General features: G+C 44.9%; 1 protein-coding gene across 1 annotated transcript; it reads right to left on the reverse strand.

The window, feature by feature from the left end:
- Window positions 1-3,530: 3,530 nt before the first annotated feature.
- Window positions 3,531-13,495, reverse strand: SNX12 (sorting nexin 12). Its single transcript, XM_003943082.3, has 4 exons — window positions 13,195-13,495; window positions 7,329-7,424; window positions 6,312-6,436; window positions 3,531-5,411 (listed from the first exon to the last, which is right to left on the reverse strand). The coding sequence occupies exons 1-4, from the start codon at window positions 13,357-13,359 to the stop codon at window positions 5,309-5,311; spliced, it is 489 nt and encodes a 162-aa protein (XP_003943131.2). The 5' UTR covers window positions 13,360-13,495; the 3' UTR covers window positions 3,531-5,308.
- Between the last annotated feature and the right edge of the window lie 713 nt (window positions 13,496-14,208).

Raw genomic sequence — 14,208 nt, forward strand, 5'->3', positions numbered from 1 at the left:
ATGCATAAATGAAATTAAAATGTATATGCCTCCCTTAGTACAGATAATGAAAAGTCCACTGTTATCTAAGCAAAAAAACATTATGGTATAACAATCTCTTGAAAAGTAATACATAAATTAGGCCAGGTGCAGTGGCTTACGCCTGTAATCCAGCACTTTGGGAGGCTGAGGTGGGTGGATGACTTGAGCTCAGGAGTTCAAGACCAGCCTGGTTAACATGGTGAAACCCTGTCTCTACTAAAATATAAAAATTAAGTGGGTGTGGTGGTACCACGCCTATAATCCCAGCTACCTGGGAAGCTGAGGCAGGAGAATTGCTTGAACCTGGGAGGCAGAGATTGCAGTAAGCTGAGATCACACCAGTGCACTCCAGAGCAAGACTCAACCTCAAAATATGTATGTACACGTATATATACATATATCAAATGCTCTGTGAAATCTAACTGTATTTTACTGTTTACCTAAGAACTACTGTTTTATCCTAATTTTAATTGTTCTTCAACTGGCACTGCCTCTTAACCCTTTACCTTCATTTTCTTTATATCAAGTAGTTGATGACCTATATAAAAACACTTAAAACCGCCGGGCGCGGTGGCTCAAGCCTGTAATCCCAGCACTTTGGGAGGCCGAGGCGGGTGGATCACGAGGTCGAGAGTTCAAGACCATCCTGGTCGACATGGTGAAACCCCGTCTCTACTAAAAATACAAAAAATTAGCTGGGCATGGTGGCGCGTGCATGTAATCCCAGCTACTCAGGAGGCTGAGGCAGGAGAATTGCCTGAACCCAGGAGGCGGAGGTTGCGGTGAGCCGAGATCGCGCCATTGCACTCCAGCCTGGGTAACAAGAGCGAAACTCCGTCTCAAAAAAAAAAAAAAAAAAAAAAAAAAAAAAAAAAAAAACACTTAAAACCACCATAGGAAACACCTATTTAAAGGAAGCCTGCAGTGATTTAAAGAACTCTTTTGCGATGTTGGCAATTATCTCTGATTTGTCTGTTTTATAAAGAATGAGTTCTCTGTTTTTAAATGCATAGACAGAGAGACAGGGTATGGAGAGAAGAATAAAATAGGCAACAACTGGTTTTTGTACAAGCAAGGTAAAAAAAGAAGACAAGAATGATGGGTGGTGGGTAGTCAGGAAGGGAGTGGCAGAGAACCACATGCTAAATTCGTCACAAAGAGTTTATATTTTAAAAGTAAACTCAAATACTAAGATATATAAATGGAATAACAACTACCTAACCTTCAGGCTGTAATTAAAGTGTTGTCCAATTTAAGACTCTATGACTTGAGGACGTGTGAGGGCCTTAGAGAGATTTCAGAATAATAAAAAGATAAAAGGGTTAAAAATGAGCCACGTAAGGAAAAATTAGAACTTATTAAATCTAAGAAGAGAATACTAAGGATGATTCAACAGTTTTCAAGGATATGAAGAAATATCCATTTCAGCGAACAGCTGTTCTACGTTTCCACAGAAGAAAGTAATTTTACTTAAATTATTACAGCATATATCTCAACACAGAAGTGTCTCATCCAGAGAAGCCTGAATGTTATCCACCTCTCCCACCTTTACTGGCTTAATTCCTTGTCTCAAATGGGCAAAGGGTAGATAAGGCATCTTTGGAATGTGAAGATTTAAGACTTCTTTTGGGTCTAGCTATGTTCAAAATTTTTCGTTCGCCTCTGTCCCCAGGTTCCAACATAAGGTTAAGCCCTTTCTGCACTATAGATAAAGGGGATTAATTAGCAGTAAACATGCAGATACCTGTGTAAACTTGAATTCCTTATCAAAGAAAAGTATGCTTTTCCTCAGTGTTAATGGGTAAGAAGGCTTGGATTTAGGGTTCTTGCCCGACCCAGTTACTGTGCCCAAAATGGCCAATTTGACATCCAAGAGAGATTTTTTTAAAAAAAGACTGGACAACTAACCAGATGTGCCTGAACCTCTTACTTTGTCTCTAGCATTTTCTTGTCTTATATAGACATCTCTTCATTTTGTTTTGAGGCTGGAGTACAGTGGTACCATTTTGGCTCACTCCTCAACAACCTTCTGGGCTCAAGCAATCCTCCTGCTTCAGCCTCCCAAGTATCTGGGGCTACCGGCATGCACCACCATACCTGGCTAGCTTTTCAATTTTTTTTTTTTTTTGTAGAGATGAGATCTCACTCAGTTGCCCAGGCTGGTCTCAAACTCCTACGCTCAAGCAATCCTCCCACCTCAGCCTCCCAAAGTGCCGGGATTACAGGCGTGGGCCAGCACGCCCAGCTAGACATCTCTTCAACAGAGCTCTTAAGGTCTGCAAAGAAAGAGAATGTAATATCATATTTTACTTGTACCACAACCACTCCACCCTACTCCCAGCCCAGGTGTTAGCACAGGACCAGACACATAGAAGACTATCAGCACGTATTAACTGTCAACTGTCCAAATTTTTCTTAACATTTTATTTTATAGCTGCTTTTTCTAATTATTCTGTAGTTTCTTCTCTAACACTGATGCCTATGAAGGATGCATCTCTCTTTATCCTTCCTTTCCTTTATTTCACAGAAATACCTGTTATTCCCTATCTTCTAAGACATTTGTAGTCATCTCATTAATAAACTACCAAAAACAACTTCCTCACAGCCCCCACTCTTCTACTTTGAACCAAATACTGCTAAATAACAATAATTTTTCTTTTTTTTTGTTGTTTTATTTTGGAAATTTTTTGTAGAGACAGTGTCCCACTCTGTTGCCCAGGGTGGTCTCAAACTCCTGGGCTCAAGCAATCATTCTGCCTCGGCCTCCCAAAGTGCTGGGATTACAGACATGAGCCAACATATGCAGCTTTAATTTGCTAATGTTCTGAACACATCACTTTCTGTATCTTTTTTCCATGTTGAACTACATTAAAACTAGCTTTGATTTTTTAAATCACGAGACTGCTACCTCCTCTCATTCCAGCCCTTGCCAAAACCCACCCTATGCAGGGAAACCATTTCAGAGCTCATTGGTCAGATGAATATCCACCCACCAAAAGTTTTGAGAGTTCACCCACCTTTCTGCCTGTATCAAATTTTATTTGGAAAAAAAGAAACAGTGTCAATTGAGGTAAAATGCCTATAAAAGAAATAATGTTTGTTGGTGGTGTGTGGGTGTGTCAGAGGATGAGCACATGCATGTATGTGTGTTTATGTACACATATTACATATGCACACACACACACACACACATTATAAATATATTCTGCCCAAATTAGCACAAACCCACAAGCTTAAAAACCAAATCTGCTAAATGTGACTCGAACCACAGGTACGGAGCTTACAGCTACTTCCTGCAAGCAGATGCATTACCTCTGTGACAAAATCAATTGTGAGTTGCGAAAAGGATAGGTAAATATCATTACAGTTAAGATTCTGGTTTTTTAAAAAATTTAAATGCAAAACATTACCGCAGGACACTGGCCACATTGTATGATTTCTGCATAATACCCAGCACATTCTAGATACTAAAAAATACTAAATTTACAACTTAGGCAGGAAAACAGACGCTTGCTTCACAGTGGTTTAATATGAACAGAGTTGAATATGACATTGTCTGACAGAATGAACAGTTTGCTGAATAAAAGCCCCGAGTCAGGATATATATACACAGCAGAAATGGGGCCTCAGACTCTCAGCACTTGTGCACAATGAAAGAAGAAATCGATTTTTAAAAATGTCTCTAACAGAGGATACAAATCAAAAAGGCAGCAACAACATTGGCGAGGTGGGAAAGGGAGCAGAGCCTCTTTTTAGGGGCTGCTTAGCCCCTGGCACAGGCTCAGCAGCTGGAGAGCTGTCTCAGGGAACTTCAACACTTAGATGGGCTCCAAATCCTATGTCAAAATACAATCCTAATCACTCTGATCAGGATCACGTCACAATCAGCAATCCTTTTCCCCAAGGCCCTGTATAGAAAACTCCAATCCTTCCATAATAGGGAGTCTAAGCAAAGAGCCCCCACCTCTCACCTGGCACCAAAGTTAACTTGCTCTCACACCGCCACTTGGGACAGATATTGGGCCCCAGCAAACAAACCACCCCCTCCCTGACAGAAGCCAGGATAGTTGCCAGCCTCAAGAAGCTGCTTCAGACGTTAAGATTTAGAAAATCCATACTAAGCTGCTATCCATACTTCAACTTCTGGGGAAAATGCTGGAGTTGCATGAGAAACAAGTGCAGGCAGTTCAATAACCCTGTGACCACGCTGGGGAGGGCAGCAAAAACTCTTGCCCCTGAGCCCCATTCAACAGCTCAAAGTGCTTATGAGAAGTCAGAGACTGTGTTGGTTTGTGTGCTTCTGCCCTGTGGCAGCACCAAATGGGATGGGGAAAAGGAGAATGGAAGGAAGACAGTGGTGATACCCTTCCCTACCGCAGGGAAGAGCCTAGAAGATAATCCACTCCCACCCTTCAGGGAGTTACCTGGTAGTGGTGAGTTGCCCCCACCTGTCAAGCCACCAAACCTGCAAAGCTAAGCCATAAAGTAGCAAGGGATTAGGGAGGAAGAACTGCTGGCCCATACTGACTCACCAGCTGGTGAGCAAAAATAGGCAGCTAGAGTGGGAGCCACAAAGGGAGACAGGCTAGGCAATAGGAGCTCCCATACAGCTTCCCTACTGCCCTATGGCTTTCTTCTGACTCTGAAGCAGCCATAATGATGGGCCCAGAAAACCTACACACCTTGCTCCATACAACAGACTGCTTGGACTCTAGGAGGATTACTGCCATGGAAAGCAACAAGGGAGAGAGAAAGCAACAAAAAAAATTGTTAAGAAAACTGGGAGCAGGCCTAGAGAAAACAGGGAGAGCTTCTGGGTCTCTACCACCTTTCCAAAAAGAAAAAATTCATGCAGTTAGGAAAGGCAGGGTTTTTCCCTCCTCAGTGTTCTTGGTTAAACCTAAGAGTAAGAAAAATCCCCTGGACTTGCAGCATCAGTATATATCCAAGTGCCTCACCAGCACAAGCGCCCCCCTCCCCCAAGGTTAGCCTTCTGGCATAGGTAAATGCCCGAGAAATTGCCTTCCAGTCTAACTCCCCCAACCCACCCACCCCAACCCCCAAGCAAAGGGCATCTGCCTGTCGTTTCCCACCTCTCCTCAGAGAAGAGGATCCCAGCAGAGTGCCCACCCACATGGTGTAGTCAGGTACCAAGGAGCACAATGCCAGACAGTCTATCAGGCCAGGAGACAGGCAGCCAACTTCAGATCAAAGACAGAGAAAGGCTTAGTGTAAAAACCAATGTCATTTCAGCAGGAAAGTAGAGGGCAAGTGGTGAGAGGGACTCCTACTGGCGCACCTTCCCCGGGACGTAGTTCCTGTCAATTGCCTCCTCCTGCAGGAACATGTGTAGGCAGCGTTCATTCTGAGCCAGTGGGTGCCCAGCAATTCTACAAAGAAACCAGGATGGTTATTAGTAGTATTCAGAATAAGAGAAAATTAGCAGAGGGATGGGGATGTGAACAGGACAGGAAGGGCAAGGTCAACCCTAAGGTTCAAGCCAGTAGAGGACAACAGTAAGGTATTAGGGTACCATCTCAACCCTGATATTGTAGTGGGATGGGGGATAGAGAGGCAAGACAGGGAAATCCCTAGATATAACCATCATGCAGTGCTTTCTCAAGCTCTGACATAAAGGATCTGAATCCTACTCAAAGAAATGGAGTCTTACTGTGCAGTCAGCCCACCACACAACTGGCACCACATCATGGTACCCATTATAAAAGGTGAGCTGGGTACAGTGGCTTACACCTGTAATCCCAGCACTTTGGGAGGCCAAGGCAGGTGAATCACTTAAGGTCAGTTCGAGACCAGCCTGGCCAACATGGTGAAACCCTGTCCCTACTGAAAACATAAAAATTAGCCAGGAGTGGTGGCCAGCACCTGTAATCTCTGCTACTCAGGAAGCTGAGGTAGGAAAGTCTCTTCAACCCAGGAGACAGAGGTTGCAGTGAGCCAAGATCACACCACTGCACTCCAGCCTGGGCAACAGAGTGAGACTCAGTCTCAAAAAAATAAATAAATAGCCTGGCACGGTGGCTCATGCTTGTAATCCCAGCTACTCGAGAGACTGAGGAAGGAGAATTGCTTTAACCCAAGAGGCAGAGGTTGTGGTGAGCTGAGGTCGCACCATTGCACGCCAGCCTAGGCAAGAAGAGCCAAACTCCGTCTCAAAAAATAAATAAACAAACAAATAAATATAACATAAAATAAAAGGTGAGGTAAACAAAACATATAGAAAGACTATAATGGCAAAAGTAGCAAGTAGAGCCCCCAGAAACTTGGCTTACTTGTTAATAAACTGCTCGAGGCCCTGCCTCCTTTCTTCAATGAAAGACTCTTCAAAGATCCCTTCATCTCCTCGGAAAGGGAGCTGCCGCTTCAAGGCTTTCCCAGGCAGTGGTGGTACTACAATCTGCAAGCAAACACGAAATCCCAGCCACATGAGTGAGAGACAGAGTGGGAATGAGATGGTAAAGCACTGTGTACCTCATTTCTTATTAGGCATAGGGTCCATCCTGTCCCACATCCAGCAACTTGCAAGAACTAAAACCATACGAAACTATACAGTCAGAATGGCTCACATCAAAAATTAATCCATTTCTGTGGGAGAACAGGTTTACCATCTCAAAAGAAAGGAAATATACTCCAAATAATAATCATCACTTTCCTTAATAAGCCACTACCATTCAATAATTTAGCTAGGATTTTCCTGACACTAGACTTTCCATTTTTAGCACCTACAGGAATTAAGTTGTACAAGCTTACTAGTGACTAAGTGAAGTAATACTTAAAAAAAAATTTGTCCTGAACTTACCACTTTCTTTTTTTTTTTTCTTTTAAGATGGAGTCTCCCTCTGTCGCCTAGGCTGGACTGCAGTGGCATAATCTCGGCTCACTGTAACCTCCACCTCCTGAATTCAAGCAATTCTTATGCCTCAGCCTCCCAAGTAGCTGGGATTACAGGCGCCCGCCACCACGCCCAGCTCATTTTTTGTTTTTTTTTTTGTAGAGATGAGGTTTCACCATGTTGGCCAGGCTGGTCTTGAACTCCTGACTTCAGGTGATCCATCCACCTCAGCCTCTCTAAGTGCTGGGATTACAGGCATGAGCCACCATGCCCAGCCAGAACTTATCACTTACAAGTTTCAAAAGGTATCCCCACATCTAAAATACTGAGATTTGATGGATAAGAATGTCTTCACTGTCTTCATTACCTTCAAGATTTTACATACTGTGGTTGTATGCCCCCTCAGCCTATGTAGATCTCCTCCTCCAAAGATACCACACAGAGAACAAGGCCATACCTTGCTATCTCGCTCCAGCTCATTTTTCAGCCATTCAAAGTCACTGTAGCGCCGTCGTACACAGGACTCCTTCAGCTTGAAGATAGGTAGGTTTGTCTACATGGAAGGAAAAATGAAAGAAGAAAGATGGTAAGTAATGTTCAGCCTGTGGTAGCCACCTGTATGAATGACTTGGACAGGTCTCAATGAAGAAATAGCTCCTATGGATCATGCTCCTATAACCCTTCCAAATCACCACCAGGTAAAGACCAACTCTTACCATATCCAACCTTGTCACAGCTGATGATCAGAAGTCCCTTGCTGCTTAGAATTTATCCTACAAGTAGACTTGCAGTAGTATGTAAATATGTATATAAAGAGTTTTGGCTAGGCTCGGTGGCTCATGCCTATAATCCCAGCACTTTTGGAGGCTGAGGCCGGTGGATCACTTGAGGTCAAGAGTTCAAGACCAGCCTGGCCAACATGATAAAACCTCATTTCTACTAAAAATACAAAAATTAGCCAGACGTACTGGTGCACACCTGTAATCTCAGTGACTTAGGAGGCTGAGGCAGAAGGATCACTTGAACCCAGGAGGCGGAGGTTGCAGTGAGCCGAGATCGCACCACTGCACTCCAGACTGGGAGACAGAGCAAGACTCTGTCTCAAAAAAAAAGAAGAATTTTATTGCATTTTATCATTTATAACAACAATAAATGCCCATCAATAGACAACTGGGGTTGTGATGGCGTACACCTGCAATCCCAGCTACTCCTGAGGCTAAGGCAGGAGAATCACTTGAACCTAGGAGGCAAGAGGTTGCAGTAAGCTGAGATCATGCCACTGCATGCCTGAGAGATACAGTGAGACTCCGTCTCAAATTATGGTATACCTGTATAGTAGAATATTAAACAGCTATGAAAAGAATGTGAAAACCACGTGCAGTGGCTCATACCTGTAATGCCAGCACTTTGGGAAGCTGAGGCAGGAGGATTGCCTGAGCCCAGGAGTTTGAGACCAGCCTGGGCAACCATAGCAAGACTCCATCTCTACAAAAATTAAAAAAGCCAAGTGTGGTGGCAGTGCTCTCCTGTGGTCCCAGCTACCCAGGAGGTTGAGGCTATGGTAAACTGTGATTATGCTACTGTAATCTGGCACAGAGACTCTGTGTCTCAAAATAAAAATGAAAGATCTTTATGTGCCAGTATGGAAAGATATTAAGTAGTAAAATCAAGGTATAGAACTGTGTATACACACACACACACACACACACATATGGTTTGCCTCTATTTGTTTTTTTAAAAAGGGATATATATGTATATATTTATACTGATGAATAAAATATCTATGAAAAGATACTGGAAGGAAGGGCGTGGTGGCTCACACCTGTAATCCCAGCACTTTGGGAGGCTGAGGTGGGCAGATCACGAAGTCAAGAGATCGAGACCATCCTGGCCAACATGGTGAAACCCTGTCTCTACTAAAAATACAAAAATAAGCTGGACATGGTGGTGTGCGCCTGAAGTCCCAGCTACTTAGGAGGCTAAGGCAGGAGAATTGCTTGAACCTGGGAGGCAAAGATTGCAGGGAGGCAGAGATTGCAGGGAGGCAAAGATTGCAGTGAGTCGAGATCACACCACTGCACTCCAGCCTGGGCAACAGAGCAAGACTCTGTCTCAAAAAAAAAAAAAAAAAGAAAAGAAAGAAAGAAAAGATACTGGAATAGTGATTGACTTCCAAGAGTAAGACAAGACAACTGGAATAGGTGGAATAGTCACGTTTTTCATTGTACAATTTGAATTTATTATGTGTACATATTACATTTTCCTTTTAAAAGTGAATTTAAATTCCCTGTAAAGAGATAAACACATCCAAGGTATGCCTACCTCTGCTTTTCCTGTCCAAATCCTCTCCATTCTACCAGTGCTCACTCAACTCTCACTTCCTACAAGAAAATTTCCTGATAACGCCAACTGGATTTATTGTTCTTCCTCTTCTCTGAACTCTTCAGACACTTATACTTAGTATTGCCTGATACACTATCGTTTCATGCATCATGTTTGTCTTGTCTGCCTAACTAATCTCATTAAGATCAGAAACTATGACTACTTCTGCATCTTCTAAAATGCAGAATATGCAAGTTACTCAATAAATGCTCAACTGATTAAGAGACACTATATGTCTGTTTATCCTCTCCTCATCTAGAAAATGTGGAAGAAATCGCCATTACAAAAGCTAGCTTGCTCCCTGATATAAATCAGCTCATTCCCACATTTTAATCACTGAGAAGATTCCCAAGGCTCTAGTGGCAACACGAATCCCCTGACGGAGAGAAAGCCCTGATGTTCACTCCTGTCTACGTGTTCTAAATAGAAATGGCCAACCACATGTATTAATACTGAACATATTTCCTGCCAGTCAATTCAGGTGAGAGGATGGACAATAAAAGAAACTCGTTATCTCCTTTCTCCACAACTGCCTCTTGGCAGGAAAAGCTCTGTTAGAGCTTCACACAGACGCCACTACTCCTTGACTCTAGAAATTGTCTTTTCAGGATCCAGTTCTGAAATAGGCCATTAGAAGCCAAATAACTGACTAACTTACATTAGTTAAACTCCATCCAGGATCGCCAAGGTCCAAGGAACGTCAATGGGTTGAAACAGAGTGAGATTCATGTAAAGTAATATTACTAAACCATTATTTATTTAAAAGAATAAATAAGGGCCTGGTGCAGTGGCTCACACTTGTAATCCCAGCACTTTGAAAGGCTGAGGCGGGAGGATCACTTGAGGTCAGGAGTTCAAGACCAGCCTGGCTAACATGGTGAAACACTCTCTACTAAAAATACAAAAATTAGCCAGGTGCCTGTAATCCCAGCTACTTAGGAGGGTGAGGAAGAAGAACTGCTTGAACCCAGGAGATGGAGGCTGCAGTGAGCCAAGATCATGCCACTGCACTCTAGCCTGGGCAACAGAGCAAGACTTCATCTCAAAAAAAAGAAAAAAGAACAAATGAGGCCAGGCACAGTGGCTCAAGCCTGTAATCCCAGCACTTTGGGAGGCTGAGGTGGGTGGATCACCTGAGGCCAGGAGTTCAAGACCAGCCTGACCAACACAGTGAAACCCCATCTCTACTAAAAACACAAAAACTAGCCGGGCATGATGGCGTGTGCCTACAATCCCAGCTACTCAGGAGGCTGAGGCAGGAGAATCACTTGAACCTAGGAGGCAGAGGTTGCAGTAAGTTGAAATCATGCCACTGCACTCCAGCCTGAGTGATACAGTGAGACTCTGTCTCAAAAAAATAAAAAAAAAGAGGCCAGGCATGGTGGCTCATGCCTGTAATATCAGCACTTTAGGAGGCCAAGGCAAGAGGATCACTTGAGATCAGCCTGGACAATCCAGGCTGTCTCTATAAAACGTCGTCTCTACAAAAAAAAAAAAAAAAAAAAAAAAAAGTTTTCTTTAATCCAGGTGTGATGGGATGTGCTTTTAGACCCAGCTACTCAGGAGACTAAGATGGGAGGATCACTTGAGCCCGGAAGGTCAAGGCTGCAGAAAGCCATTATCATGCCATTGCACTCCAGCCTGGGCAATAGAGCAAGACCCAGACTCAAATAATTAACAAGCTGGGCACAGTGACCCAGTAATCCCAGCATTTTGGGAGGCTGAGGTGGGTGGATCAGTTGAGGACAGGAGTTTGAGACCAGCCTGGCCAACATGGTGAAACCCTGTTTCTTCTAAAAATACAAAAATTAGGCCAGATATGGTGGTTGATGCCTGTAATCCCAGAACCTTGGGAGGCCGAGGCAAGTGGATCACTTGAGGTCAGGAGTTCAAGACCAGCCTAGCCAACATGGCAAAACCCGTCTCTACTAAAAATACAAAAATTAGCCAGGCATGGTGGCGCATGCCTGTAATCCCAGCTACTTGGGAGGCTGAGGCAGAAGAATCACTTGAACCTGGGAGGCAGAGCAAGTCAACATCGTGCCACTGTACTCCAGCCTGGGCGACAAGAGCAAAACTCTGTCACAAAAAAAAAAAAAAAAAAAAATTAGCTGGGTGTGGTGGCACCTTGCCTGTAAATCTCAGCTACTCAGGAGGCTGAGGCAGGAGAATCACTTGAGGTAAGGAGTTCAAGATCAGCCTGGTCAACATGGTGAAACCCCATCTCTACTGAAAATACAAAAATTAGCCAGGCATGGTGGCACACACCTGTAATCCCAGCTACTCAGGAGGTTGAGGCAGGAGAATTGCTTGAACCCAGGAGGCGGAGGTTGCAGTGAGCCAGGATCGAACCACTGCTACTTCAGCCTGGGCAACAGAATGAGACTCCATCTCAAAAAAAAAAAAAAAAAAAAAGGAATACCTGGAGTAAAGAGCGATTTCATTCAGAATCCCTAAGACTCTCGGGTAATGCATCGAATGTCTCCAAAACCCCACAGCAGAGAGACCTTATGCTGAACTAGTTGTGCCCAGGCTCCCTCAGGTAACTAAGTTCTCCAGCACTGACTGATTCCTGCTTTTATAATATTCTGAAGGACCTAAATTCCATTCTTCCCCAAAGAGATGATTGCAAATAGTTCTTATATAGACAAGTGTTTCTCATGTTTTGCTATTTACTTTTCTTTCTTCGGTTTGGACTTTGCCAAACTTGGAATCTGGAAATCACCATTTCTCAATAAGATTTCAAAGTCCAGGTAGGAGACCACAATTTCTCATTCAATTCACTCATTCAACAATGAAAACACATACACTCTTTTAGTTCTTCAATGCAGTTTGAGCAGGATGCTGTCCATCGAGAATATTCTGGCCTTCTCATCTGAGAATAACATAAGGAAAACTAGAAAATGATTCTCAAACTGTTTTGTCTGTAGCCACTTCAAGTGGACAAAAGAACCTGCAAACCAAGTACTCTATCTGCACATTCCATCCTTGCATTATGGGCTAAGCACTAGAGAATAAAGTCCTCGTCATGCAGGCTGGAAGAAGCCACACCTGGGCAGTTCTGAAATGTCATGCATTAAAGTAACTACAGACCAGGGTCAGAATCCAAAAGGGTAATCTAGGACACAAAGGGCAAAAAGCCATTCATATACAAAGTACCTAAACGAGGCGAGAGCCAATAAATACTGAAATAAACATTCTGGATACTTCAAATCTAAAGGATCAACATAGAATGAATGGCTGACCAGGCACCAATCCCAGGGCAAGGCCGGGTTTCAAGGTGAGACAGCATGTAGTACCTGCGAAAACTTAAGCATAAAACATTTCTCTCCTTCAGATGCTATCCGACACAAGTTAGGGAAGCGCTCAGTCTCAAGGAGACTCCCTTTCTTATTTCTGCTCCCACAAGCCCACTGTCTGCCTTTTCTGGAATCTACCGTCCCTTTAATTCAAGGCTTTGCTTAACTCCATCATCCCAGGGAGACCTCATTGGGAAGCAGCCGGCCTTCCAGCCCTCCCTCTTCAGACTTCCCACAACCTAGTTTAGTTAGGGAGCTCAGCGATATATCCCCTTGGCTTTCCATCCCCCAGCCCTCTTCCATCCTCCCTCCCTTCCTTCTGTCGCTAGAGCCGTGATTCCTATCCCCTTGAATTCCTCGCTTTAATCTTTTTCCATCCACCCCACCCTATCCAGCCATGCTTCACTTCCTCATGGGTAGTTTTCCTGCACCCCCGTCCGATGTCTCCCTCAGGAGTTTTCTGCATCCTCCGGCCACAACTGAATCTGCAGACCTCTTTCCAAGTCTATTAAGCCCCTAACCAACAAATGACCCCTCAGGCGTCTTCCCCGCCGTTAGTCGTCCCCGCGGTAGCGTCCCTCCCCACCTCCCGCCAGCGCCGCCCGGTCCTCCCTCAGCAGTCTCCCTCACCCCGTGACTCACCCGCATGCGAACCTCATAGGTGGTGAAGCGCGCGCGGCCCACGCCCACCGTCTGAGGATTAAAGATGTCGATCTCCAGGAAGTTACTTGGCGGCCCGTAAGCGTCGGTCAGGTCCTGCGGCTTCGAGTTAAGGCGCCGGGTGTCAGCGACTGCCGTGTCCGACATCTTTCCGAAGGAGAGCCTGGGACCGGGGAAGGGGGGTGGGGGACAGAGGCCTGAGGCAGGAGCGCGCACGGCCCCTCCCGCTTGCAAAATAACCAGCCAACCTACAGGCGGCGGCGTCGCGCACGCGCGCCCACGCACGCACGCGCGCACGCGCACGCCGCTCCGGCCCGGGCCCTGCGCCCTGAATAGCGGCGGTGCTGACTGCTGCGCGCCCTGCAGAGGGGAGGCCATATTCAGGCTTCCGGGTGATGTTTGTGGCCACCCGGGAACCTGCATCCCCAATACGCAGTACCCAATACCCTGCTTAGCACCACAGGCTGGTTCTGCCAATCGCCGCTCCTCAACCCAAGAAATTGTCTCATGCAGTGTATTAATCAACAGTGGGCAGTGCCCCTCGAGCGAGGATCCTACAGTGATAGGCCGAAGCCCCGTGACCTGAATAAATCCTGGTTTTCCGCGAAAATAGAAGGGTGGTCTCTGGAGGGTGGGGTTCCAACAATAGTACCCAGAACGTAGCTGTGCCACCTGTGCCACTGATGGTTTCAGTTCCTGCCACACGCAGTGGAACACTCAGCACTACGTATGGTGCCACGAAAGCAGCAAGCAACTAGGATGGAGTAAAGAAAGATACTTCTCTCGCACTTCTCAGGAAAATTGGGCATATCTTACGCCACTTGCTGCCACATAAAAGCTAACTCCAGGTGTACTCAATGTTACATTTCTCAGCAAATTGAGGACACTTATTTCATATCTTCTGTTTCTACTCGCAGAACTTCATACTTGGCACTGCTCTGAAGTTGCCTGCAACCCATAATGGAGATAGAATAAATGTTTACGTGAGAATATAGA

The sequence above is a fragment of the Saimiri boliviensis genome, chromosome X, assembly GCF_048565385.1.
Source record: "Saimiri boliviensis isolate mSaiBol1 chromosome X, mSaiBol1.pri, whole genome shotgun sequence".
NCBI lineage: Eukaryota > Metazoa > Chordata > Mammalia > Primates > Cebidae > Saimiri > Saimiri boliviensis.

Bases quoted from the DNA above. Each gene is read 5' to 3' on its own strand.
- SNX12 (XM_003943082.3), bottom strand. From the start codon at position 13,359: ATGTCGGACACGGCAGTCGCTGACACCCGGCGCCTTAACTCGAAGCCG. The intron at 7,425-13,194 runs GTGAGTCACGGG...CCTTCCATGTAG, and splicing joins CCTATGAGGTTCGCATGCGG to ACAAACCTACCTATCTTCAA. The intron at 6,437-7,328 runs GTATGGCCTTGT...GTTTGCTTGCAG, and splicing joins AGCTGGAGCGAGATAGCAAG to ATTGTAGTACCACCACTGCC.